Here is a 26,811-nt window from a genome sequence, read left to right as displayed (position 1 = left end):
TCATCTCTTCATGAAGAAGGTCCACCAAAATGAAATGATTATAATTATTAGCCTTACAAAGCGTGAGAAAAAAAAAAAAAAATCTGTCCCTGGCTTAGCCATTAGCCACCAAATCTCTGTGTTCAGGTGCTCTGTGACTGAAAACCTTGCCCTCGACCTGGGTCTGAGTTACATTCTGAGGTTTGGGGGCTTCTCACACCACGGAATTACCACGTGAGCAACTTCGACCTGACAAATCCCTCCTAACGCTTGCCCCGCTCTGAGACGCCTTTAAGCGATCTCTGGAGTACTCAGCGTACTTTTTTTTTTTTTTTTTTTTTTTTTTTGAGACGCAGTCTCGCTCTGTCGCCAGGCTGGAGTGCAGTGGTGCCATCACGGCTCACGCAACCTCCGCCTCCCGGGTTCAAGCGATTCCCCTGCCTCAGCCACCCGAGTAGCTGGGACTACAGGCGCGCGCCACCACGCCCGGCTAATTTTTTGTATTTTAGTAGAAACGGGGTTTCACCATGTTGGCCAGGATGGTCTCGCTCTCCTCACCGCGTGATACGTCCGCCTCGGCCTCCCAAAGTGGTGGGATTACAGGCGTGAGCCATTGCGCCCGGCCCTCAGTGTACTTCTTTCCTTATTTTATTTTTTGAGACAGCCTCTCGCTCTGTCGCCCAGGCTGGACGCAGTGGAGCAGTCACGGATCACTGCAGCCTCGACCTCCCGGGCTCAAGCGATTCTCCCGCCTTAGCCTCCCAAATTACTGGGACCACAGGCTTGCGCCACCACGGCCTGCCATGGTTCTCATTTCCTTTTCCCATCCTAGTCTTCAAATCAGGAGTCCTTTGAGCGCACATTTCAGTGTCCTGCGGGGCTTACCAGTGGCCTTCCTCCAGGGCCTCAGGGGCAGTCAGAGGGATCTTTCCCGCCGCTCCACTTCCTCCTCCTCCTCCTCCCCCATCCCCTCCCCACCCCTCCCTTCTCCTCCCCCCCATCCCCTCCCCACCCCTCCCTTCTCCTCTCCAGAAACGTCCTCGCTAGTCTGCCTCCGCCGCCTCCCCCACACCCCCGCCCCCAGTGTCGGCTCAGCTCCGCGCCCGGCCGGCCAACCGGTAGCTCCGCTCTGGGCGCGTCACAGTAGCGCCGTCGCGGCCCCGCCCCCGGGTGCAAGACGCAGAAGCTCCGCCCTACCGCGGTCCTTGCGTCCTTCCGGCTCCGTCGTGGAAGCAGGACTGCGCCGCGTCTTCCTTAAGGTGGGGTTCGGGGTGGCACTGAATCGCTGTCACGCCGGCAGGTAGCAGCGGGGTGGGGACGCGGGCTCCTTGGGCTTCTGTTTCCGGGTGCTCAGGGCAAAGGGCCGAGCCGGGGAGTAGGGCCGAGTCGGGGCCTGGCACGCCGGGAGCAGGAGGGCTTCCGGCAAAGCCGCGTGCTCTCGTCGGGCAGGCGCTAAGGACTGGGGCCGGCAGCGCGCCTGACCCCGCCCCTCGTAGGCCCCGCCCCGTGCTCGCAGCCGGGGGTTTCCATGGTGATGGTCAACAAGCCTCAACTGCCTCTGCTACAACTGCCAAGTTCCCCGCGTCCCACCCTCCTCTAGGTGCTCCGAGGGACCACCGGGGTGCCTGATGTGAGAGCGGGAGCGTAGAGACTCGGAGGCCGAGGTGAGGGGTGGCCGAAGTCTCCGACGTCGAAGGCCGCACACCCGTGACCGAGCGGGGACCGGGTCCCCCTGGGGGTGTGGACAGTGGGCCTGGGATTTGAGATTGGGGAGACCTTCCGAAGTCCAGGGCCCCGTACCCGGACTACCTGGGGTTTGGGCCTATTGGGGTGGGTGGGGCTGGGGCTGGGATTTGGGATCAGGGAGGAGAGATCTGAGTTTAAGCGCCACGCATCTGGGACCGATCGAGGACTGCACATAATGAGGGGCCGCGGCGCTGAGATTTGGGGGACGGATTCGAGGTCGAGGGGCCGGTACGTGGGACCGGCGAGAACTGGACCCCCTGGGATCGGGAGACGCAGTGTCGGAGGTCGAGAGCCGCACGCCCAGATAGTGGTCCCACGCGGTGAGCACCGCGGGCTGAGATTTTGGAGTCAGGGGCTGCCGGGAAGACACGGCCGGCCGGTGCGTTAGTTCAGCCTCCTGGTCGGGCGCTGGCGACCACCGGAGGGCTCTGAAAGTGAGAACAGGCCTGGCTCAGTGGGAGGCCCAGCCGGGAGGATCTCTTGAGCCCAAGAGTTCCCGACAAGCCTGGGCAACATAGTGAAACTGTCTTTGCTAAAAAGTTAAAAAAAAAAAAAAGAAAGCCACGTGTGGTGGCGCGCGCCTGTTGTCCCAGCTACTCGAGAGGCTGAGGCGGGAGAGTTGCTTGCTCTGAGGAGGTCAAGGCTGCAGTGACAGTGACTGTGCCACTGCATTCCAGCCTGGCCGATGGGAGTGAGACCTTGTCTCAGAAGTAATAACAGTAGTAATAATACCTGAATAAAATGAAAGCCGCGCGCTCACGTGGCTGTAGGCGCCTGAGAGTTGCACAAGACTTCCTTGTGGGGAGTTGGCTCCGCCCTCCTCCCACGCCCGGTTCCCGGAGCCTTAGCTCTCTGCCCTGGGCCCATTTTCTTCCTCGGCGGCGCCGCGTGTCCTCGTAGCGCGGTCTCTGTGTTGGTCTCCTGCTCCTAGAGGTACCGTGTTTGTATCTGGGGTGAAAATCTGACTCGTGCGCGCTCTTCGGCTTAGTCGTCTTTTTTTTTTTCCCTTCTGCTTGTGTGTATGAAGCATTTTCGTCGATTCCGCCCTGCTCCTAGGAAACTTGAGGACGGGGCCCGGCTCCTGCTGCGCCGGCTGCCCCGCTCCCCCAACCGCAGAGTCGTGGACCAGGGTTTTGAGGAGCAGGGCACCCGACTCGCCCTCCCCGCCAGACCGCCCAGGTCGCGGGGACCCCTCCCGCTAGGTGCCTGGGATCCCCGCTCGGCTCCGCGTGTGTCCCGGCTGGAGGGTGGAAGGAGAGCCGAGCTCGGCCATTGCCCGCGGGGCGCCCTTCGCTGCGGCTTTTCGGTCTCCGAGCGGCCCGGGGACGAGCTAACGCGCCTCTTTAGTTTTCGAAACTGCTTGCGGGCGCTGGGGGCTCGGGCCGGCCATCTGCGTGGCGGGACAGGAGGCGCGCGCTGGCGGCTGCGCGCGGAGGGCAACGGGCGGCGACGGCGGCTTCCCGGAACCGCGCGGGGCGGGCGCTGCGCCGGGGTCAGGGCCACAGCCTCAGGCGGCAGGGAGTTCTGAAAGTGTTGTCTTCAGTCGTTCCTTTCAAAAAGTCATCTTAATTCTTCCAAAAATATACACATATAATTCTTTCTACTTATATTTTTAAAAGTTAGATACGTGGTTGTCTCTGAATTCCTAGTAAGATAAAAATTCATTGGGTTCTCTAGGTAGGTGAAAGATATCTTAAGTGCTATCCCTGAAAAGTGACTCGTTGCTTTTACAGAATTTATAAAATAAGACATTACTACTTTAATGAATGTAAAGAGAGAGATTGCTTTATTCCTAAGCAAAAAGATCTTTTGCCTTGTAGGTATTACATTCCGGTGTGCATTCTGTAGATTAGAGTCACTGCCGGCCGGGCGAGGTGGCTCACGCCTGTAATCCCAGCATTTAGGGAGGCCGAGGTGTGGGAGAATCGCTTGGGCGTCAGAGACCGACCCCGTCTCTATAAAATGATATATATATTATATATATTATTTTTTGAGACAGGGTCTCACTTTGTTGCCCAGGCTGGAGTGCAATGGTGTGATCTCGGCTCGCTGCCGAGATCCTCCTGTGCTCAAGGGGTCCTCCCACCTCAGCCGCCGAGTATCTGGGACCACGGGCATTCTCCAGCACGCCTGGCAAATTTTTGTATTTTTTGTAGAGATGGGGTCTCCTTGTGTTGCCCAGATTGATTTTCAAACTTTTGTGTTCAAGCGATTCTCACGCCTCTGCCTCCCAAAGTGCTGGGATTACAGGCGTGAGCCATCATGCCTGGCCACTTTTTTGTAAACTGTGAAGTTTTCTGTTAAGGGTAGCGTTACAAAGCTTTATTCAGGTAAAAATTGCAATTTATTTAAGGGAAAATAGTGAGTAAATAAAGTTACTTCTCCCACGTGGCCAGAACCTTGGAAAGTCTGGAGGCAAATGAGAGCCTAGTGCGGGTAGATGCCTGCAGGGGCTGCAGAAATGTGACAGGCCCTTTCCGTGGAGGTGACTTCTCTAATTCCCCTCCTCCACTGAGCTCTGGTTCTCTGCTCTTCGAGAGAACCACATTAGTTGATTCTTACTAGGTCCTAGAAGTTTTACTCCATTTTCTAATTACATTCTCAGGACTACTGTAAAAGGGGTTGCTATTAGCCCCAGATGAGAAAATGGAGGTTGGGAGAAGTCACGTGCCCAGGGACACAATTGGGACTGGGTCCCAAGTTGGACCGGGACACCCCTCCCCTGCCGGGGCCCTTGCCCTGTCTTAGTTCCCCTGAGCTACGGTTCTTTGGAGGGCAACAGGGTGGGCAGAGGGAGAACAGTCAGCCAAGACCACCCTGGGTTATTTTACAGCAAATCCCAGACCAATAAGGTGTTTATTAATAAATAAATCCGCAGTATTTCTAAGGACTTTTAAAATCTAACCATAATACTGCTATCATACCTAAAAATACATTCCAAAATACCAAGTTTCCAGGGTTTAAATGTTTCCGTATTAAATATTTTAAACAACTGGTTGGTTTGAGTCAGGATCCAAAGTCACACCTTATATTTTGTAGATAACTTTTTAAATTCAGAGCAGCACTGGCCAATAGAAGTATAATGTATGCTATAAATGTAATCTTATATTCTTTTTTTTTTTTTTTTTTTTGAGACGGAGTCTCACTCTGTCGCCCGGGCTGGAGTGCCGTGGGCTGGAGTGCCGTGCGGGTTTACGCCATTCTCCTGCCTCAGCCTCCCGAGTAGCTGGGACTACAGGCGCCCGCCACCTTGCCGGGCTAGTATTTTGTGTTTTTTGGTAGAGACAGGGTTTCACTGTGTTAGCCAGAATGGTCTCGATCTCCTGACCTCGTGATCCGCCCGTCTCGGCCTCCCAAAGTGCTGGGATTACAGGCTTGAGCCACCGCGCCCGGCCAATCTTATATTCTCTAGTGGTAAAAGGAAACGTGATTCATTGTATTAATAATTTAACCTAACATATATCCACTATTAAAACACTTTCGTTTCTCCATGATCTTGACTAAAATAATTAAAAACAATCCTGTGAACCTGTCAAAATCCAGTGAGTTTTACACATACACATTTCAGGTGTGGTGAATGGATGCTGTATCAGTGATCATCTAGAAGTTCCCCTTTCTTAAAGGCCCCATTCCCGGTTATATTTGTCGGGTTGTCTTGCAGCATTCCTTCCCCACACTTCGCATTTTTCTGATTGTTTTTCCCTGGTGGCCTTTGAGTCTCTGTTCTTTATATTTGCTGTAAAGTGATAGTTACCTCTAGAAGTGGTGTTGGTTTTGGTTTTATTTTTGTTTTTAAAACAGAGTTTTGGTTTTGTTGCCCAGGCTGGAGTGCAATGGCAGTGATCTTGACTCACTGCAACCTCCGCCTCCTGGGTTCAAGCAGTTCTCTTGCCTCAGCCTCCTGAGTAGCTGGGATTACAGGCGTATTTTTAGTAGAGACAGGGAATCACCTTGTTGGTCAGGCTGGTCTCGACCTCCTGACCTCAGGTGATCCACCCGCTTCAGCCCCCCAAAGTGCTGGGATTACAGGTGTGAGCCACTACACCCAGCCTGGAGGTAGTTTTGATTCAGATGGGAGTTTTTGGAAAGAATACTTAGTTGAGGTGCTGTGCCCCTACTGGAGGCACATATTGGTTGGTATTTTCCCTTTTGTCATGTTACAGCAGCTATTAATGATCATTACCTAGATCTATTATTTTCTTAAATGGTTTCCAAATTAGTGATATTTTAATAATCGATTCCTTCTCACTTATTAGCAGGAATACTTTTATAAGATAACTCCTTCAATGATCATTTGATCGCTCTAAGATGTACTTTTGTTTTCCTTTTTTTTTTTTTTTTTTTAAGACTCTTTTTTTTTAAGAGTCTCACTCTGTCACCCAGGCTGGAGTGCAGTGGCAGGATCCGGGCTTAGTGCAGCCTGAGCCTCCTGGGTTCAAGCAATTCTCAGGCTCATGAGCAGCTGGGATTACAGGCGTGCAGCACCACCACGCCCGTCTAATAGTAGAGATGGTTTCACCATATTGGCCAGGGTGGTCTCAAACTGCTGACCTCAAGTGATCTGCCTGCTTTGGCCTCCCAAAGTGCTGGGATTACAGGCATGAGCCACCCACCACACCCAGCCCCCTACATTTTGGTTTTTTTTTTTTTTTTTTCAAGAAACAATTTCATTTTGATGCGCACACTGGAGTGCCATGGCGCAAACAGAGCTCACTGCAGCCTTGACCTCCTGGGCTCGGGCAATCCTCCTACCTCAGCCCCCCAAGTAGCTGGGATTACAGGTGTGTGCCACATGCCCAGCTAATATTTTTTTGTATTTTTTTGTAGAGAAGGGGTTTTGCCATGTTGCCCAGGGTGGTCTCCTGAGCTCAAGTGATCTGCCCACCTCGGCCTCCCAAAGTGCTGAGATTACAGGTGTGAGCCACAGTACATGGCCTCGTTTCTTCCTTGACATAAATTCAGTTTAGCATTTCTCATAAAACATTAAAAAATTACCTCTGTACTTTGTCTCCATTGATACATCAGTATGATAAATTGCAGTGATTGAGTTTGAAATGATCAACTACACTTGCATTCCTGAAATAAACCCAACTTGGTCATAATATTGCTTTACATATTGCTGGATTTGGTTGACTGATACTTGGTTTGGACTTTCGCATCTGAGTTCTTGAGTAAAATTAGCCTGTGATACTTGATGAACTAATTGTAAACTCTTTTGGAAATGAAAAAATCAATTTCAAGTTCATTGTAGATCTAAGTGTAAAAATTTAGGTAAAAACATCAGCGCTTTGTAAGTTCAGATAACCATATGGGCTTGGGCTAGGAAAAAGATCTCTTGAAAATGACACAGACTGGACGGGGTGGCTCACACCTTTAATCCCAGCACTTTGGGAGGCTGGGGCAGGCAGATTGCTTGAGGCCAAGAGTCCAAAACCAGCCTGGCCAATGTGGTGAAACCCCATCTCTACTAAAAATACAAAAATTTGCTGGGGGTGGTGGTGTGCATCTGTAATCCCAGGCTGAGGCAGGAGAATTGCTTGACCTCAGGAGGCGGAGGTTTCACTGAACTGAGATCGTGCGCCTGCACACTAGCCTGGGTGACAGAGCCAGAGTCCGACTCAGAAGTGAAAAAGTGACACAGAGCAGGCAATGTAGGCTCACACCTGTAATCCCAACACTTGGGAGGTCAAGGTGGAAGAATGGATTTGAGCTCAGGAGATCAAGACCAGCCTGGGCAAGATGGCAAGACCCTATCTTTTCAAAAAAGAATTTTTAATTAGCCAGATGTGATAGCGAACACTTGTAATACCAGCTACTTGGCAGGCTAAGTGGGGAGGATCCCTCGAGCCCAGTAGATAGAGGATGCAGTGAGTTGTGATCGCTCTACTGCATACCAGCCTGAGCAAGAAAGCAAGACCGTTTAAAAAAAACACACACACAAAAAGCCATCATAATTAAGGAAAGGCATGACAGATTAAGACTCCTATTAGATTTATCCTAACAGTATGCCTCCTGTTAGACAACTCTTCACCTAATATAAATACAGATACTCCTACTTACTATGTTACATCCTGATAAACCCATCATAAGTTATTTGATTAGAATAGGGCCATCTAATAGAATTATGACGTTTATGACAAATACCTATCTTTTCTAATTTAAGTTGGTGTTAGAAGTACATAGAATTCAGAAGTTAGTTTTCTTGTGGTGTTTTTGTCTGGTTTGGTAACATGGTGTATTAGTATGCTAGGGCTGCCATGCAAAGTAATAGAGACTAGTAACAAATTTTCTCACAGTTATGGAGGCTAGAAGTCTTAAGATAAGGGTGTTGATAGGGTTGGTTCCTTTTCAGGCAGGAGAAATAATGTGAATAGTAGGAATTCCAGAAGGAGAAAAAGAAACAGATGGAGGCAGCAAGAGAAACGATAAAGCATAGAAGTGAATTTTCCAGGCTTAAGATCCCTGTAGTTCCCATTAGGATATTGTGAAAAGACACAGCACAGGCGTGTGTTGGTAAAACTCCTAAGTTTAAAGTATAGCGGAAACTGCTTTGGAAAAAGTATGTCGTGCAAATCTCTTATCTTCTCCCCCATTGTTTCTGTTTTGATGTTTATTCTACTGGATTTTCCTTTCTTTGAATTCATTACTAATTTTTAAATTTGAAACTCGATTTTAGTTCCAGAAAGTTTGTTTTTTTTTTGTTTTTGTTTGTTTTTTTTTGTAATGGAGTGGTATCTGAAGTTGCTCTTTTTTTTCCTGTTAAAATCATTTTGGTTTTTGTTTAGCACTTCTTGTTCCCTGAAACCTGCCGAAGTCTGAGGTGTGATACGTTATTTCTGAGTGCTGGAGCCCCTCTTCTGTAAATTGTCATGTTCCTTTCCTCTTTCCATCTCTGTTCTCCACAGTTCTCCCAAGGCAGAATGCAGTGGTCCCCTGGGCAGCACAGCTCAGGGCCAGCAGTCTCAGCTCAGGGCCAGCTGCTTGGAACCTAAGGTGTCATGTTTCCATGGAGGCTTCAGAAAGAATTCCCATCCCAAGGGATGTACCTTCCTCAGGGGGCTGAGGATACCCCACAGGCCTCCTTTCTGTCCAGCTCCAGGGTTTGACTATGCACCTACTTAGGGGCTGCTTGCTCAAGGGAGAGAGGTACAGGAGGTGGTCTGGGAAAAACAAAATTGATCTTCCTATCAATTGTATTTTTGTTTAGTGGAATCTGCACATACCCATTTCTTAGGTAGGCATGGGTATTATTTCCAGTTAGTCCAGGTAATCCAAATAATGACATTTTCCCTCAGTTAAGAACAGATTTTATTTTTAGGAACAGCAGTCTAGTAGCAGTTTTGCTTTTTATTAACATTTTAAGGAACATTTACCTTAGATATCATGATTCTTGAGTCATTTGCAAAATGCAGTCAATATCAAATAGCAATGGTTGCTTGTTTTATGATCAGTCAAAAAAATGTCCCTTACATTAATTTCAATACAAACAGTATATTTAAAATGTAACATTACATTATACTACTCTTGATGCTTTTTAGTAACACATCTTTTGAAAAATGAATGCTGAGGGAAGCAGTGTGTTATCCCCCCAGATTTAGCTACAGCAAGTAAGTGAAAGAACCTGATAAGATGGTAATGGAAAACAGCTTTCCTGTTGCAGGCAGATCAGAACAGATGCCCTTTGGTGGATAAAAATGTAGTAATAATGGAGTAAACATTTAAAATGTTAATATATGCTCCATCTGCAGCTTCTCAGTCCTTTTTTTTTTTTTTTTGAGATGGAGTCTTGCTCTATTGCCCAGGCTGGAGTGCAGCGGTGCTCCCTGCAAGCTCCGCCTCCTGGGTTCACGCCATTCTCCTGCCTCAGCCTTCCGAGTAGCTGGGACTACAGGTGCCTGCCACCGTGCCTGGCTAATTTTTTGTATTTTTAGTAGAGATGGGGTTTCACTGTGTTAGCCAGGATGGTCTCAACCTCCTGACCTCGTGATCCGCCCGCCTCAGCCTCCCGAAGTGCTGGGATTATAGGCATGAGCCACCGTGCCCGGCCACTTCTCAGTCCTTAATAGCTTTTAGGATAGCTCTGTGTATTGAATTTGGCATGTTGTGTGAATTGGGTTGAATTCTCACACTTCAGATCCATGTGCCCTTGAAAAATTAAGTACAAATGTGTGCGTTGGTGCATTTTTTGTAATGGAATTAGTGTCTTGTATCATAATTCTTGAGTTCATGACAGCAGGAAGTACTTTAGAGTCACAATAGGGATTTTATAAAATTGCTGGGTTGGAAGAGACTTTTGAGGCCATTAAGTCCAATTTTCAATATCATTTCCAACAGAAAAGGAAGACATCCATAACAAATAGGTCTGTGATCTGCTCACATACTATATACCATGATGGGGAATTTTTGCCTCCAAGACCCATCTTGTGCTTCTCATGTGGTGAACAGACGTGAGCAGCAGCAGCAGCTAAATTTCTTCAATCGAAAGAATTCACCACGAAATAAGAATATGAATACAAAGCATCCAGCACCAAAATGTATCCTAGTAAAGGGCTTTGGTAAAAAATATAAATAATTTGAACAAGTATGCAGAGGGGGAATAATGTACAGAAGGAAAAAAGAATAATGGGCTTTTAACTTGTCTTTTTTCCCCCCTCATTTTTATTTTTCCTATATAGAGATGGATGGGGGGGTCTCACTATATTGCCCAGGCGGGTCTCAAACTCTCTTGGGCTCAAGTGATCCTCCCACCTCGGCCCCCAAAGTGCTGGGATTACAGGCTTGAGCCACTGCTCCTGGCCAGCTTCTACTTTAAACCTCAGCTATTTATCAAGGAAAAAAGAATTTCCCTTCTTTCTACATGAAATTCATCACTCAGTGTTCCCACTCACCCATGCTCCTGTTTGTCACTTCCTCAGAACCCCAATCTGAGCTAATCCCTATTTTCTATTTTTTGTTCATTCCAAAATTTGTCGTCAAATATTTGTACATTTCTTGATTTCCTTTTTTTTTTTTTTTTTTTGAGACGGAGTCTCCCTCTGTCGCCCAGGCTGGTGTGCAGTGGCCGGATCTCAGCTCACTGCAAGCTCCGCCTCCCGGGTTCATGCCATTCTCCTGCCTCAGCCTCCCGAGTAGCTGGGACTACAGGCGCCCGCCACCTCGCCCGGCTAGTTTTTTGTATTTTTTAGTAGAGACGGGGTTTCACCGGATTAGCCAGGATGGTCTTGATCTCCTGACCTTGTGATCCACCCGTCTCGGCCTCCCAAAGTGCTGGGATTACAGGCTTGAGCCACCGCGCCCGGCCTCATTTCTTCATTTCCTACTCCACTGTTACTGGACCCACCAAGGCAGGAACTGTGTCTCTCTACCACTACAGTTCCTGCATCTTTTAGGTGCGCAGTATTTCTTGGTGAGTCAATCAATTTCCAGATTGTCATTTTTCTCTACATTACTCAAATCCTTTCACATTCTTCAATTCCCAGCAGTCTTCCTAGACTTGTTTCATTCCTTCCAATCTTATCTCTATGTATCTATTCCCACCATTCATTTTCCAGATAGCATCTAGACTGTTAAAAAGCAAAACTGCAATCACACCACATTCCATTAAATGCCTTCCCACTGGCCTTTGAACGGCAAACCAGGCCTTTAAGGCTATGTCATCTCCTACCATTGATCTCAGACCTAGCTGCAGTTGCACAGTAAGACCCCTGGCTCAAGTCTTGTGCACACGTTGTTCCCTCACAGGCAGGAACCCTATGGTGACTGATCAATAATTAAAACTTGCCTTGGGCCAGGCACAGTGACTCACCCCTATAATCCCAGCACTTTGGGAGGCCAAGGTGGATCAGTTGAGCCCAGGAGTTACAGACCAGTCTAGGCATCATAGAGAGATCTTGTCTCTACTAAAAAAGAAAAAAATTAGCCCGGCTTGGTGGCATGCAACTGTAGTCCCAGCTGCTTTGGGGAGGCTAAGGTGGGAAGATCACTTGAGCCCAGGATGTTGAGGCTAATGTGCCTGTCACCCAGATTCAACAGTTATTCTCCATCTCCCCACCTACTACTTTGTGGACAACTTCAAACAAATCCAAGCCATCACAGATATTTCAAGATGGATTTCTAAAACTTAATTGCTTTATTTTATAACATAACCATAATTCTGTGGGTTCTTTTATCTGGAACTATTCTGAGGAAGGACTGGCTCATTTGTCCTTGTAGTTTCTACATCACTATATGCAGTATGTTACTGTTCCCTGTAATTGCTGTCATCTAGTAAGTGCATTGTAAAGACTTGTTTTCTCTCACTTTTACAGACAGTTATATTAGCCCGGCGTGGTTGCATGCCTGTGGTCCCAGCTACTCAGGATGCTGAGGTTGGAGGCTCGCTTGAGCCTGGAAAATTGAAGCTGCAGTGAGCCAAGATCGTGCCACTGCATTCCAGCCTGAGCAACTGAGTCGGACCCCGTCTCAAAATAATTCTGTTAAAAATGTCAAACAGGCCGGGGTGCGGTGGATCACAAGGTCAAGAGTTCGAGACCAGCCTGACCAACATGGTGAAACCCTGTCTCTACGAAAAATACAAAAATTAGCCGGGCGTGGTAGCGTGTCCCTGTAATCCCAGCTACTCAAGAGGCTGAGGCAGGAGAATCGCTTGAACCTGGGAGGGGAGGTTGCAGTAAGCCGAGATCGCACCACTGCACTACAGCCTGGGGGACAGAGTGAGACACTGTCTCAAAAAAAAAAAAAAAAAAAAAAACCGCAAACAGGCCGGGCGGGGGGCTGGTGCCTGTAATCCCAGCCCTTTGGGAGGCCGAGGCAGGGGGATCACAAGGTCAAGAGATCAAGACCAGCCTAGCCAACATGGTGAAACCTCATCTCTATTAAAAATACAAAAAGTAGCTGGTACAGTGGCATGGGCCTATAGTCCTAGCTACTCGGGAGGCTGAGGCAGGAGAATCGCCTGAACCCAGGAGGCGGAGGTTGCAGTGAGCCGAGATCATGCCACTGCACTCCAGCTTGGGCGACAGAGTGAAGACTGTCTCAAAAAAAAAATAAAACCAAAAAAAGTCAAACATACACAAAAGTAGAAACAAGTGTAATGAAACTGCATCAGGAGCTTTAATAATTACTAGCTCAGGCCGGGCGCGGTGGCTCAAGCCTGTAATCCCAGCACTTTGGGAGGCCGAGACGGGCGGATCGCGAGGTCAGGAGATCGAGACCATCCTGGCTAACACGGTGAAACCCCGTCTCTACTGAAAAATACAAAAAACTAGCCGGGCGAGGTGGCGGGCGCCTGTAGTCCCAGCTACTCGAGAGGCTGAGGCAGGAGAATGGCGTGAACCCGGGAGGAGGAGCTTGCAGTGAGCTGAGATCCAGTCACTGCACTCCAGCCTGGGCGACAGAGCGAGACTCCGTCTCAAAAAAAAAATAATAATAATAATAATTACTAGCTCATAGCACATCTTGTTTCATGTGTATTTCCACTTTCCAAGTAATCTGAAACATATTCGAGAAATCAGTTATCTGCAAATATTTGTGGCTTTAAAAAGGGTCTTTTAAAGAAATAAAATTACAGCATAATTACAACAAAATTTATAATTCCGTAATATAAAATGTCACTGTTCATAGTATCGAAATTGCTTTATAATTGTTCTCCAGTTCATTTGAATTAAGATTCAGAGGTCCACAAAATTGCGTGGTTAAAAGTTTTAGGAATTGCGTTCTAAAAATTGTTTTTCAAAGATTTTTTTTCAAAATCTTTTACGTGTATCCACGGTCAAATGTACAAACCAAGGCACCTCCTCTAGTTCGAATTTAGAGGCAGCCTCCCGGAGAAAGGCTGTGTCTAACTTGCTGGCTTCTCTTCCACTCTGCAGTGCCCGCCCCTCCCCGTGGCTGGCACTCTGGACTTTCCCCAGGTCGCGCTCGCGCCCAGCTCCCTTCGGGAGAACTCGGAGAACTATCTTCCCGCCGCCCTGACTCTCCTTCCCCCACTTCCTGCCTGGGCCCAGCGCGCGGGCCACGGGGCCGCACCTGCAGGCACGCGTTTCCCATTGGTGACATCTTGGCGGGCCCGGCGGTGGCACTTCCTCCTCTACACCCCGTGACCCACGTCCGGCTGCCGGTCTTGAATCACGAGGCCTCCGCTTCCCGGACTCCGGACCCCGCGCCGCCTCGGGGCCGACGGCCCGTCCCTGGCGTGGTGAGCCGCTGCGCGGGCGCACCAGCCCCGCCACTCCAGCCCGGGCCGCCCCCCAGGTCCCTTTCCGCCGCCCTGGTCGCCCAGAGACGGACCCAGACCTAGGAGCGCCTCTTCCTTCCCTCCCCTCAGCCCCGCTCGGACCGTGGGTCCCGGAGGTCCCGCCCAGGCAGGCTAGCTCGGCGGGCCGGGGAAACAGCCCCCACCCCACCTCGCCGTCGCCCTCACCCTCAGGGCCCCGGAAGCCCGCCAGGCGCCCCCTCCCCTCCCCTCCCCCTCCCGCAGGGCGCCTTTCCCTCCGGGAGTCCTCCAGTCCCTGCCCCCCCGCCCCGCTTGCTCCGCCCCCCGCCCGGAAGCTCCCGCCCGAGCCCGCGCAGGCCCTGGGGCCGACCTTCCTGCCGGGCCGGGCGGTCCGAGGCTGCCGGAGCGCTGGGAGGAGGCCGCGAGAACGTCGCCGTCACCTTCTCTCGGGTCCTAGGCGCTGCTTCCCGCCAAAACACGCTTATCGCGCGTCCGGGCCTTCCACCTCGCGGAAGGGGCTCCCCACCACTTGGATTTCTGTTGCAGGTTGAGAACAAAAAGATGCACCTGGACTTTCCCCGGAGCCCTCTGCGTGGTTGAGCTTCGGTGGAATTTCGGGGCTCTTGGCTGCCAGCCGCGCTTGCCTGGTAGCAACAGAAACCAGTCCCGCTCGCCTCCGTGGTAAGTCTTAGAGCATGAAAGTCCGTGGGCCCGACCGGGTGGACTTTGGTTTGAGAGTGTAACTGAGTAATGGGGGCGGCGCGGCCGAACGCGCTCCCAGCCGCCTAGCGAGAATGCTACCCGGTTTCCCGGGGAGCACGGGAGTGTGTCTAGGAGGGGAGGCCAGGGTTCCTCCTCGAGTCCTGTCCTGAACAAAAGAAAACGAGGTGGGTGGTGCTTGAACGGCCCTGTTTACTCTGCAGATAGCCAGACTAGTAGGACTCCGGCGCGCCCTGTTTATCTTGATTGGCTCTGCCTGAAGGCAAGCGTTAATCCCGTCCAACCTGTATCACAGCGAAGAGCTCGTTCGAGAGCGCTTTTTGGAAATGGAGATTCTTAGCCCCCACCCAGATCTGTTTTAGGGTCGCTGTTTTAATTATCTAGGTAGACCGCGTGCAAGCTCGCTCGGAAAACCTCCCTGTCCAGTCACCTGGGGGAGCTGAGCAGCCCTCCCCGCCCCCAGCGGTTTCCTGGCTCTGAGGGCGGGGAGACCAGACTCTTCCTCCGCGTGCGTTGGCGGTACGCTGTGGCCGTGGTCTACAGGCTCACAGCGACTGGTCGGTCCATTGGGGTAAATGGGTGTACGTGGGTCTGGCTGCCAGGTTGTGCATGTCCCCAGAGGCCTCAGGGTGTTGGTCTGTGGATCACGCAGGGATAAACTAGGGCAGAAGTGGATCAGATCATTAAGATGACTGGGTTCCACCCTTCAGATCCTTCAACAAGACGATTGTTGAAGCCTTTTGAAAACCTGATTCCAGAGTACTTGAAACTATTTCACCCCTGAATAGGTTTCCTAATAAATGTAATGCTTTTCATTTGTACACCCCCCAAGAGTGTCTTATGTAATAATCACTGGAAGTTTGCAAGACAAGGCGGATGTGATTGTCTTCATTTTAAGACGTCAGGTTCAGCAAAATTAGTTGATTTTACTAATTCCACATTTCCAAAACTCATGCAGCTTGGTTCTCAGAATTCCATAGCCCTCAGTCCGTGTCCTAGTCCTATGGGGCAGCGTTATTACTGGGATGTTGGTGATCTAGTGATTGTGATGTATTTTTTAGTGAAGCATATTTCAAAGAAGTTACCCAATAAAACTGGAAGTGTCTTTTGGATGTGTCTCCACACTGCTTACAGAGGTGTTCCTATAACAATTTCTAGCAAGCACCGTTGCCCCATGCCCGTGCTATCCCAGTGAAAGAGGGGTCTTAAGGTCAAATCCCCTGTGGTTGTCACTTCTCCCCACTCACCTACTTCCCAAGTGCCCTGCCCCTGATGTTTAAATTTCCTCCCAGCACTTAGGGTCCTCAGTGTAGAAACTCAGGAATTGGGCAGAGGCAGGCGGATCACCTGAGGTCAGGCATTCAGGACCAGCCTGGCCAACACAGTGAAATTTCGTTTCTACTAAAAATACAAAAATTAGCTGCGTGTGGTGACTCACGCTTGTAATACTAGCTACTGAGGCAGGAGAATCTCATCAAGAGTAAATCTAATCAAGATCAATAAGGCCTTTCTCTTTTGTTGTGCTCTGTATTGCCCTGTGAAAAGATAATACTTCCAAAATGCTGTTAGGCGGATGGGGTGTGAGATTTAATTTAAACCCAGGCGCTATGTAAAGGGCTTCCCAGCTATATCCTGTCCTTACCTGGAGTTCTGATCCCAGAGCCAGTGCCCAGGATCTTGAGACCATACAGCCAGTATCGCTCTGTTTTTTTAGGACAGTTCATTACCATCCAGAAGTGTCTCCCACTGAAGGCATCCGCGGTTGTTTTTAAGGTGAGCTATTTTAAGAAGAGCCCTTTTTCAGCTGCAGTATTTATATTTGTTATACTCAAATTTGCTTAACAGCCTGGAGTGAAAAAAGTTTTGTCACAAACTTTAACCTTGAGCAGGACACCACGGGGCTCTTTTCAGCTTGAGTTTTAGTTAATGAAAAGCCTTAGGACTTCTGAGAAATGGAAAAGAAAACCAATTCTGGAGTAAAAATAAGCAGTAAGTGTTTTAAGTGGTGTGTACACATGTGTTTTGGAAAGGAATGGTCTCTTCACTTTGCCTTCAGAGAGGAAGTCATTCTGCTTCTGAAACATTTCCTGGTGCAAAACACGACATGTAAGAGATTAGGCATTTTAAGTAATTCTTCTATGAAATGTGTTTTTTTGTTTTTGTTTTTTGATGCTACTTGTGTATCTTTTTCAGCCTAGCCAGGCAGGCTACTGCATTCTTGAGGAAGGTGTTGACCCCCCTGCACATGGGCAGCAGTTAATCCTGGCTAATCTTGGGCCAGCTGGGTCAAGCCTGTACTGAGGATGGGGTCATGGTGACCAACAAAACAGGCACAAGTGTCTCCCCAATAGGCTCCCATTGTGGGTTTGAAGACCCCTTTAACAACACAGCAAGAGTGCTGTGGTAGTGTAGAGCATGAGACAATTTGGATAATGTGAAGACATTTGAGAAAGGTGGTGTATTTGAGCTTAGACCTTAAGGATTAGTGGGATTTAGGTAGACAGAAGGTTGAACAGAGTATATTTGGGGAGAGAATTAACCATGAGTGTCAACTATGTGCGTCACTGAAGGAGCAGAGAGCTTGGCACATTTCAGGAGAAAAAAGGAAGTGAAGTGAGCTTAGGTAGAAGAGTGTTGCAGGCAAAAGTTGCAAGGCGTGAGGCACCCAACTGAGCCAGTGGTCCTTGTTCTGAGGGCCATGGGAAACCACTGAGGACTTGGAAGCAGGACAGTGATTAGTTTTAAAAGTACACCTGAGCCGTAGATGGGATTGCAGTAAGGCTTAGCCAGTATGCTTGGAAAACGTTTTTTGTTGTTGTTGTTTTTTGTTTTGTTTTGTTTTTTGTGGAGATGGAGTTTTGCTCCTGTTGCCCAGGCTGGAGTGCAGTGATGCGATCTTGGCTCACTGCGACCTCTGCCTCCTGGGTTCAAGCGATTCTCCTGCCTTAGCCTTTCTGAGTAGCTGGGATTACAGGCATGCACCACCACGCCTGGCTAATTTTGCATTTTTAGTAGAGATGAGGTGTCTCCTTGTTGATCAGGCTGGTCTTGAACTCCTGACTTCGGGTGACCCGCCCGCCTCCCATAGTGCTGGGGATTACAGGCCTATGCTTGGAATACTTTAAAAGAGATCAGTAGCCTGGAATTGGTTGTTTGTTCATACAGGAATTAGAATAGGAGAAATACAGCATGACATAAAATGACAATTTGATAACTCACAAAGAAGAGAATTACTGAGTTCATAGGCTGCCATTACAATGTGTTAGGAACAGCGTAGAGCTATGAGGCACCTTTATTGCTGAGGAAATCAAGGAGTTGAATAGGATTTAGGGATGAGGATACTGTGGAGAATGGGATCACCCAAGGGAGTTTATGAGTTGATTGGATTTGAGGGCTTGAGAGAAGGTCAGGGATTACTCCAGTTTCCTTTTAGGACCTCTGGGTGCAGATAGGGGCATTCATGCCGCTATTGGAGTGTGACAAGAGAGAATGTGAGGTTCAGTTGTGGCACAGAGGAGAACCTGTGGAGTAGAGTTGTATCTACCCGTCTGGGCTTCAGGGAGCCAAAGACTGGAGGCTTGCATATCTCCTGACCCTGGAGATGATTATGGAGACCCTGGGAGCAGGTGGGGCCACTGAGAAGAGGACTGGGCCCAAGCCCAATTCCCTATGGTTAAGGAAGGACTCAGAGACTAAGAGTGTCTAAGGAATTAACTGGAAAACCAAGAGTAATTGCCAACAGGGAGTGAAAGGGAGAGGATTTCCGGGAAGAAATGGTTAAGATGAAGATGAAAACATTCGCTCTTTTTCTTGCCGTGAAGATCTGTATGGTAGGATCATGTAGGTTTTTTTTGTTTGTTTTTTACACAAGTCTCACTCTTGTCACCTAGGCTGCAGTGCAGTGGCACGATCTGGACGATCTCAGCTCACTGCAACCTCTGCCTTCCAGGTTCAAGCGATTCTCCTGCTTCCGCGTCCGGAGTAGCTGGGATTACAGGTGCCCGCCACCATGCCCGGCTAAATTTATTTATTTATTTATTTATTTATTTTTGACAGAGTCTTGCTGTTTCGCCCAGGCTGGAGTTCAGTGACGCAATCTTGGCTCACTGCAAGCTCTGCCTTCCGGGTTCGTGCCATTCTCCTGCCTCAGCCTCCCGAGTAGCTGGGACTACAGGCGCCCGCCACCACACCTGGCTAATTTTTTGTATTTTTAGTAGAGACGGGGGTTTCACTATGTTGGCTAGGCTGGTCTGGAACTCCTGACCTCAAGTGATCTGCCTGCCTTAGCCACCCAAAGTGTTGGGATTAAAGTCGTCAGCCACTGCGCTCCGCATAGGTGTCCACCACTATGCTCAGCTAATTTTGTATTTTTGGTAGAGGCAGGATTTCACCATTTTGGTCAGGCTGGTCTTGAACTCCTGACTCTGGTGAGCCACCACTCTTGACCTTGATCGTGCAGTTTTAATGGTGGGGAGTAGAAGTGACAGTAGAGACCTTTTGACAAGATTTTACTAAACAAATCAACAAGTAGCTAGAGACAAAGTTGGCGCAGGGGAGGTATGACATGATTGGGTAGAACTGAGCATGTTTAATTACCAAGTAGACAGTGCTCAGTGGAGAAAGGGGAAAGAAAGAAAAAAGCATGGACCCCGGGGTATGTGAGGTTGGACCCAGAGCAGAGCTGTTCATAATGTCCGCTGTAAGGGACCCACTACTTGATTACAAACTCCTAGACTCTGACTTGACTTCACAAAGTCCACTTCCTAGAGTAATGTCGACCAGCTGGAGAGGAGGTGAGAATCTGTAAGGCTGCCCCAGACATCTGAAGGGCTTTGGACAAGCAGGGTGCTGGGGTAGGACAGTGGGCGATATTGATGGCCTGCTTACTCTTAAGGCTGTTCACTCTGATTTTCTTTTTTTTTTTTTTTTTTTTTCTTCTTGTGTGGTGGGGGTTTTGTTTTGTTTTGTTTTTGTGGAGTCAAGATTCTCACTCTGTCACCTGGGCTCAAGTGCAGTGGTGTGATCTCCACTCTGAAAACTCCACTTCCTGGTTTTCTCTCACCTCAGCCTCCCGAGTGGCTGGGACTACAGGCGCCCGCCACCACATCCAGGTAATTCTTTTTTGAGACGGAGTCTCACTCTGTCGCCCAGGCTGGAGTGCAGTGATGTGATCTTGGCTCACTGAAACCTCTGCCTCCCAGGTTCAAGCGATGCTCCTGCTTCAGCCTCCCAAGTAGCTGGGACTACAGGCGCCCGCCACCACGCCCGGCTAATTTTTTGTATTTTTAGTCGAGACGGGGTTTCACCGCGTTAGCCAGGATGGTCTTGATCTCTTGACCTCGTGATCCACCTACCTCGGCCTCCCAAAGTGCTCGGATTACAGGCATGAGCCACCACACCCAGTCTAGTGTTTTGTATTTTTAGTTGAGGCACGGTTTTGTCTATTGGCCAGGCTGGTCTGGAACTCGTGACCTCAAATGATCCCACCCACCTTGGCCTCCCAAAGTGCTAGGATTATAGGTTGGAGCCACTGTGCCCGGCCTCACCCTAATTTTCTATGGTATTTGACAACTTGAGGGCAGCATTAGCCACCAGAGAACATTTGGGAATGTCTGGAGACATTTGGTTGTCAGAACAGGAGGTGGAGGGTGCTGCTGGCATCTAGTGGGCAGAGACCAGGCATGCAGCTAAACATCCTACAGTGCCTGGGCCTGCCCCCAGACCACAAAGAACTGTCTGGTCCAAAATGTCAGTAGTCCTGAGGCTGAGAAATCGTAGCCTAGAGGCACCATTTGGCCTGTCTGTGTGCAGCTGAGCCACTCAGTACATCCATGGAGTAGTCAGATATTTGTTTGGAATCTTACAGAGAGCTCTGGTTTTACTGGGTGCGTACAGTTAAGGAAGAAGTTCATTGAATGAATTCCATGTATTGTGAGGAAGGAACCTAAAATGATACTTGCTCTAAGCCAGATTATGAAGAATGAGGAGAGAATGAGAGGCTGTGTGGATAAGGAAGCCAGGGTCCCTACAAAGGAGGGGGATAGCAGTTGTGGTGGAGGGAGGAGGATGTGATTAGGATGGGGTTTCCTGCAGGGAATGGTGAAATCATTGGAGGTGTAGGGTCCAGGAGAAAATGGTTAGTGGATTATGGCTTCATCTCCCCCACCCAGAATGATGGCTGGACCGAAGGCTGGGAACAGAACCTGAGGGAGGCCTTCAGATACTTTCCATGTTTGAGGAGCAAGACCAGGGTATGGTCAAAAACAAAAGGACAGGTGGTGCCTAGGCTGACCGGGTGTTAGGAATGGAATTGCATAAGGAGCCCCCACCTGTAATTGTGCGATCCCGGACCCATTATCCCAAGAGACACAATGCAAACTTGCCCTGACTTTCCAAGGAGGAGCTTCTGAGCTGTTAGCACAGAATTCCCTCCATGGGCAGGAGAGGAAGAAGCTCCTGTGACCTTGCTCTGCCAGGTCAGCATGTTGCCGTGGCCATGTGCTGCTGCAGGGGATTTAGGTAAGGCCTGGGGAGGCAGGGACCATTACATTCTAAGGTGGAGGCTAAACCCCGGTGTTTATTGCAGACCCAAAGCACAGTTTGAGAATTGGAGATAGGATTATTTATGCCCAATCCTTTGCCCTTCAGGATTATTTTATAAAAGTTGATTGAGTTGATGTACATAGTCAATACATTTGAGGTAGGCAATGAGCAATCCAGGTTAAGCTCCCCTTGACTCTCATCCCAGAGGCTTCCATGTTCCACTCATTAGCAAGGGTGACGTCTTTTACTTAGGCTGTATACTTTCAAAGCCCTTGCATGCCAAGTCACAGTTCATGAGTAAATGCCGGGTATTTGGTCTTGGTGATGTGTTCAGGATATCACATACTGTTCTGTTTCATTTGTGTCATTATGCTTGTTATTGGGAGAAGAGACATGTCTTGTTGTCTTTATAATCTGGTGTAGACACAGGCAGATTTAAAAGATTTACACAATTATCCTTTTAGACATTGTCAATTTGAAATAACGAAGCACTGTATGATAAATGTCATCTGCATTGGCTACATCAAACTTTAAAATTACTAATATGATCAGTCAAAATGGTAACTACTTGTTACTAATTTAGTTTTCCCTGAAGCTAGTGCAGTTGAGCATTTCATTTATTATGAATTTGCTTTTCCTTTTCTTAAATTGCACTTACCTATACTTTTTGTCTGTTTTTTAAACTGTGGGTTTTTTTTAATGGAGCATTTTTCCCCACATGATGAGCCCATATTGCTTGAAAAGACTAGCAGCTTGTACCTGTTATGCTTGATGTAAAATGACACTTTGAAACATTAGATTTCCAGCTGTGCATGGTGGCTCATGCCTGTGATCCCAGCACTTTGGGCAGCTAAGGCGGGCGGATCACCTGAGGTCAGGAATTAAAGACCAGCCTGGCCAACATGGTGAAACCCCGTATCTACTAAAAATACAAAAAATTAGCTGGGTGTGGTGGCCTGTAATCCCAGCTACTCAGGAGATTGAGACAGGAGAATTTCTTGAACCTGGGAGGCGGAGGTTGCAGTGAGCTGAGATTGTGCCATTACACTCCAGCCTGGGTGACAGATTGAGACTGTCTCAAAACAAAAACAAAAAAAATTATCTGGGCATGGTGGCACACACCTGTAATCCCAGCTACTCGCGAGTCTGAGGGGAGAGAACCACTGGAACCTGGGAGGCGGAGGTTGCAGTGAGATGAGATCCGCCACTGCACTCCAGCCTGGGAGACAGAGCAAGACTCCGTCTCCAAAAAAAAAAAAAAAAAGCTCGGGGGAGTGGATCACCTGAGGTTGGGAGTTAGAGACCAGCCTGACCAACACGGAGAAACCCCGTCTCTACTTAAAAAAAAAAAAAAAAAAAAATAGCTTGGTGTGCATGCCTGTAATCCCAGCTACTCGGGAGGCTGAGGCAGGAAAATCGCTTGAACTAGGGAGGCGGAGGTTGCAGTGAGCCAAGATCGTGCCACTGCACTCCATCCTGGGCAACAAGAGTGAAACTCTGTCTCAAAAAAAAAAAAAAAAAAAAGATTTCCATATACTCCTGTGCTCATTTTGAGCATCATCTTTGACATTGTTCATACAAAAATATGTCTTCGGCACCATAATACTGCAGTATTTTTCTTGCTTATGGCTGGCTATGCTGTATACCCTGGCGTCTGGGTCAGCTGCTGCTCTTTCTCAGAAGACTGCCTTCTAGTGTGTAGTTGGCCTTATTCTTTGAGTTTGGACTTCCAAGTGCCATGTACCACCCTGGTGGGAAGGGCATTTCTCAGCCCTCTTGCGATTGCCCTTTCTTCCCGGTGCCCTCTTCTAGATCTTAAGCAAAAGACAGCAATTCTGCTATATTTTATGTGAACTGGTGAATCTGATATTTAGTTTGAATTGACGATTTGGGAGCAAAATCATACCTCTGTAGACACTGTAAGCCGTTACTGTCTTGTATCCTGGCAACATTACTGCCGATGAGAAAATTAGAAAATCTTACCCTATGTTGTGGTTTAAAAACAGCCTGCTATGTTCCCATCCCCTCTCATGAAAGTAAAAGTATCCTACCATAAACAATAAAATTTACTAAATTTACTGTTTAACCAAATGTAAGGCCTATAGTTTAGGAAGAACTGAGGTGCTCTTATAAGTGAACTGCCACATAATTATCATGACAAACGTGGAATAAATATAACAAGGAAATGCGCTTGCTCTCACCTGACTGAAATTTACATTTCTCTGTGTTCAAGGCACCACGTTCACATGCATCGTCCTGTCTTGTAAACTCCTGATTTTTTTCAAATTGCCTATGACTGCTCATGTAATTTTTTGAGAAACCTGGAGTTAAATCTTAGCTCTCAATTGTATTTGGTATATTTCTTAATGTCTTGCTACCTCTCTCATCTGTAAAATGGGGAAATTTTCTGTTGCATACTTTTGTTGTGCATATTAAATAAATTTGTCTTTTTTTTTTTTTTTCCCAGCCACAAAAAAGCCACACCCAAGATCACCTGACACCCACCCTGTCAAGTGTCCATGATGCTGGGCCCTGAGGGAGGTGAAGGCTTTGTGGTCAAGCTCCGTGGCCTGCCCTGGTCCTGCTCTGTTGAGGACGTGCAGAACTTCCTCTCTGACTGCACGATTCATGATGGGGCCGCAGGTGTCCATTTCATCTATACTAGAGAGGGCAGGCAGAGTGGTGAGGCTTTTGTTGAACTTGGATCAGAAGATGATGTAAAAATGGCCCTGAAAAAAGACAGGGAAAGCATGGGACACCGGTACATTGAGGTGTTCAAGTCCCACAGAACCGAGATGGATTGGGTGTTGAAGCACAGCGGTCCCAACAGTGCCGACAGCGCCAACGATGGCTTCGTGCGGCTTCGAGGACTCCCATTTGGATGCACAAAGGAAGAAATTGTTCAGTTCTTCTCAGGGTTGGAAATCGTGCCAAACGGGATCACATTGCCTGTGGACCCCGAAGGCAAGATTACAGGGGAAGCGTTCGTGCAGTTTGCCTCGCAGGAGTTAGCTGAGAAGGCTCTAGGGAAGCACAAGGAGAGGATAGGGCACAGGTACATCGAGGTGTTTAAGAGCAGCCAGGAGGAAGTTAGGTCATACTCAGATCCCCCTCTGAAGTTCATGTCCGTGCAGCGGCCAGGGCCCTATGACCGGCCCGGGACTGCCAGGAGGTATATTGGCATCGTGAAGCAGGCAGGCCTGGAGAGGATGAGGCCCGGTGCCTACAGCACAGGCTACGGGGGCTACGAGGAGTACAGTGGCCTCAGTGATGGCTACGGCTTCACCACCGACCTGTTCGGGAGAGATCTCAGCTACTGTCTCTCCGGAATGTATGACCACAGATATGGCGACAGTGAGTTCACAGTGCAGAGCACCACAGGCCACTGTGTCCACATGAGGGGTCTGCCATACAAAGCGACCGAGAACGACATTTACAACTTCTTCTCTCCTCTCAACCCTGTGAGAGTCCATATTGAGATCGGCCCAGATGGAAGAGTGACGGGTGAAGCAGATGTTGAGTTTGCTACTCATGAAGAAGCTGTGGCAGCTATGTCCAAAGACAGGGCCAATATGCAGCACAGATACATAGAACTCTTCTTGAATTCAACAACAGGGGCCAGCAATGGGGCGTATAGCAGCCAGGTGATGCAAGGCATGGGGGTGTCTGCTGCCCAGGCCACTTATAGTGGCCTGGAGAGCCAGTCAGTGAGTGGCTGTTACGGGGCCGGCTATAGTGGGCAGAACAGCATGGGTGGCTATGACTAGTTTTGTTAGGAACATTTGAGTTATTTCAATCAAATTTTCACAGGCAGCCAACAAGCAGTTAAGAGCAGTTATAATAGAGGAAGCTGGGGGACCCATTTTGCACCATGAGTTTGTGAAATCTGGATTAAAAAATTACCTCTTCAGTGTTTTCTCATGCAAAATTTTCTTCTAGCATGTGATAATGAGTAAACTAAAACTATTTTCAGCTTTTCTCAATTAACATTTTGGTAGTATACTTCAGAGTGATGTTATCCGAGTTTAAGTAGTTTAAGTATGTTAAATGTGGATCTTTTACACCACATCACAGTGAACACACTGGGGAGACGTGCTTTTTTGGAAAACTCAAAGGTGCTAGCTCCCTGATTCAAAGAAATATTTCTCATGTTTGTTCATTCTAGTTTATATTTTCATTTAAGATCCTTTAGGTTAAGTTTAAGCTTTTTAAAAGTTAGTTTTGAGAATTGAGACACAATACTAATACTGTAGGAATTGGTGAGGCCTTGACTTAAAACTTTCTTTGTACTGTGATTTCCTTTTGGGTGTATTTTGCTAAGTGAAACTTGTTAAATTTTTTGTTAACTAAATTTTTTTCTTAAAATAAAGACTTTTTCACAATGACTGGCACAGATTACTCAGCAAAAGATAGCAAAATGGGTTGAAGATAATTCATTTTAATCGTAATGTATTTTAGTGTGAATTTAAAAATTTCATACATCAAATCTATGATCTCCCTTATATTCTTATGATGAGGTTAAATAAAAGTCTAATAAAAATGTTAAATATGTGAATGGTGGAAATGGTGACTAGCAGCACACATTCTGGGAAGCATCAAATAGACACACAGCCCCAGCCACTGGCAACTTACGTGCACTGTTCTAAACCATTCGGAATTTCCTGCTGGGCCCTTGATGCTGGAGTCACATCTGTTGATAGCGGGAGAGCTTTAGTTTCAAGTGCTACATTGTGAAAACCATTATTTTGTTTCTAGTTTTTATAAAATGCTGATTTAAATTTTTTTTTTTTTTTTGGTCACTTTCCTGATTTCTGTAGGGTGCATTTGTTGATTAGGTTATGGCAGGATACCCGTTACCAAGCTCGAGACCTGTTTTCAAATTGCTACCCACCTAGGCAACAAAGCAGTGTTAAAATTCAGGCAGCTCTACATACAGCATACAGTATTACTATCATTTTAAACCTTATGCTAAATACAAACCATTAGGACTTTAAAATGTGGAGTTTATTTAAAACCATTCTATTCAAAAATGTTTATTTTCCCCCTTTACTAGCTATATAGTGTTAATGATTTTACCAGTATTAAGGGTCTTCATTAATATCTTAAAGAGTAAATGCTTTTGGTTAAACCCCTGAGAGTTGCATTAAAAATTAAGTCTGTGAAGTCTTCAGCCTTTTCTAGCTCCATTGGGCTTCAGAGGCTCAGCTTAGGTACAGTCCTTAGTTCCAGTGTTCTGCATGCTTGGATGGCCTGATGTGAGGGCAGCAGCATCACCAGGAATGGCAGGATACAGGGATGCAGAAGACTGGCATAGGGAAAACCTAGAGAGAACTATCCTTGCTGTAGCCCTGATCTGGGATCTCTGCCTACCCATGGGCCTACCATGCTTCGAGTGTCAGCATTGCATGGGGAAGCAGAGGACTACAGGTGAGGGAAACCAGAGAAACAGTGAAGTTTCCACTGGAAAACTGGAGTTTCAGCTGGAAACGGGGCTGGAATGCGGTGAAGATGAGACCTCAGATTTTGTAGAGTGGTGGGGAAGAGTACCTGCACACCCCTGGAAGTCTGCTAGATTTAGGATGCATGGGTGGAAAGGGCTTCAGGGGATG

The 26,811-nt window shown here is 48.0% G+C and overlaps 2 protein-coding genes across 14 annotated transcripts in view; one reads left to right on the top strand and one right to left on the bottom strand.

Moving 5' to 3' along the window:
- ZNF487 (zinc finger protein 487) overlaps positions 1–1,302 on the bottom strand; it is a 70,706-nt gene extending 69,404 nt beyond the window's left edge. For both annotated transcript variants that reach the window (XR_012417637.1, XR_012417644.1), the window contains exon 1: positions 1,177–1,302. The gene's annotated coding sequence lies outside the window, so the exon portion shown is untranslated. The remainder of the gene's footprint in view (positions 1–1,176) is intronic.
- On the top strand, positions 1,184–25,584 carry HNRNPF (heterogeneous nuclear ribonucleoprotein F). 12 transcript variants are annotated; one of them, XM_065520601.2, is made up of 4 exons: positions 1,184–1,238; positions 14,486–14,620; positions 16,374–16,432; positions 23,670–25,584. In XM_065520601.2, the coding sequence occupies exon 4, from the start codon at positions 23,722–23,724 to the stop codon at positions 24,967–24,969; it is 1,248 nt and encodes a 415-aa protein (XP_065376673.1). In that variant the 5' UTR covers positions 1,184–1,238; positions 14,486–14,620; positions 16,374–16,432; positions 23,670–23,721; the 3' UTR covers positions 24,970–25,584. The 12 variants fall into 12 exon arrangements, with proteins under 12 accessions (XP_065376673.1, XP_065376678.1, XP_065376677.1 ...); XM_065520606.2 differs by having other exon boundaries at positions 1,184–1,279; XM_065520605.2 differs by having other exon boundaries at positions 1,184–1,643.
- Positions 25,585–26,811: the final 1,227 nt, after the last annotated feature.

This window comes from Macaca fascicularis, chromosome 9 (genome assembly GCF_037993035.2).
Source record: "Macaca fascicularis isolate 582-1 chromosome 9, T2T-MFA8v1.1".
Taxonomy (NCBI): domain Eukaryota; kingdom Metazoa; phylum Chordata; class Mammalia; order Primates; family Cercopithecidae; genus Macaca; species Macaca fascicularis.
The sequence above is the reverse complement of the archived record's forward strand: the minus strand, read 5'-3'. Positions and strand labels throughout refer to the sequence as shown.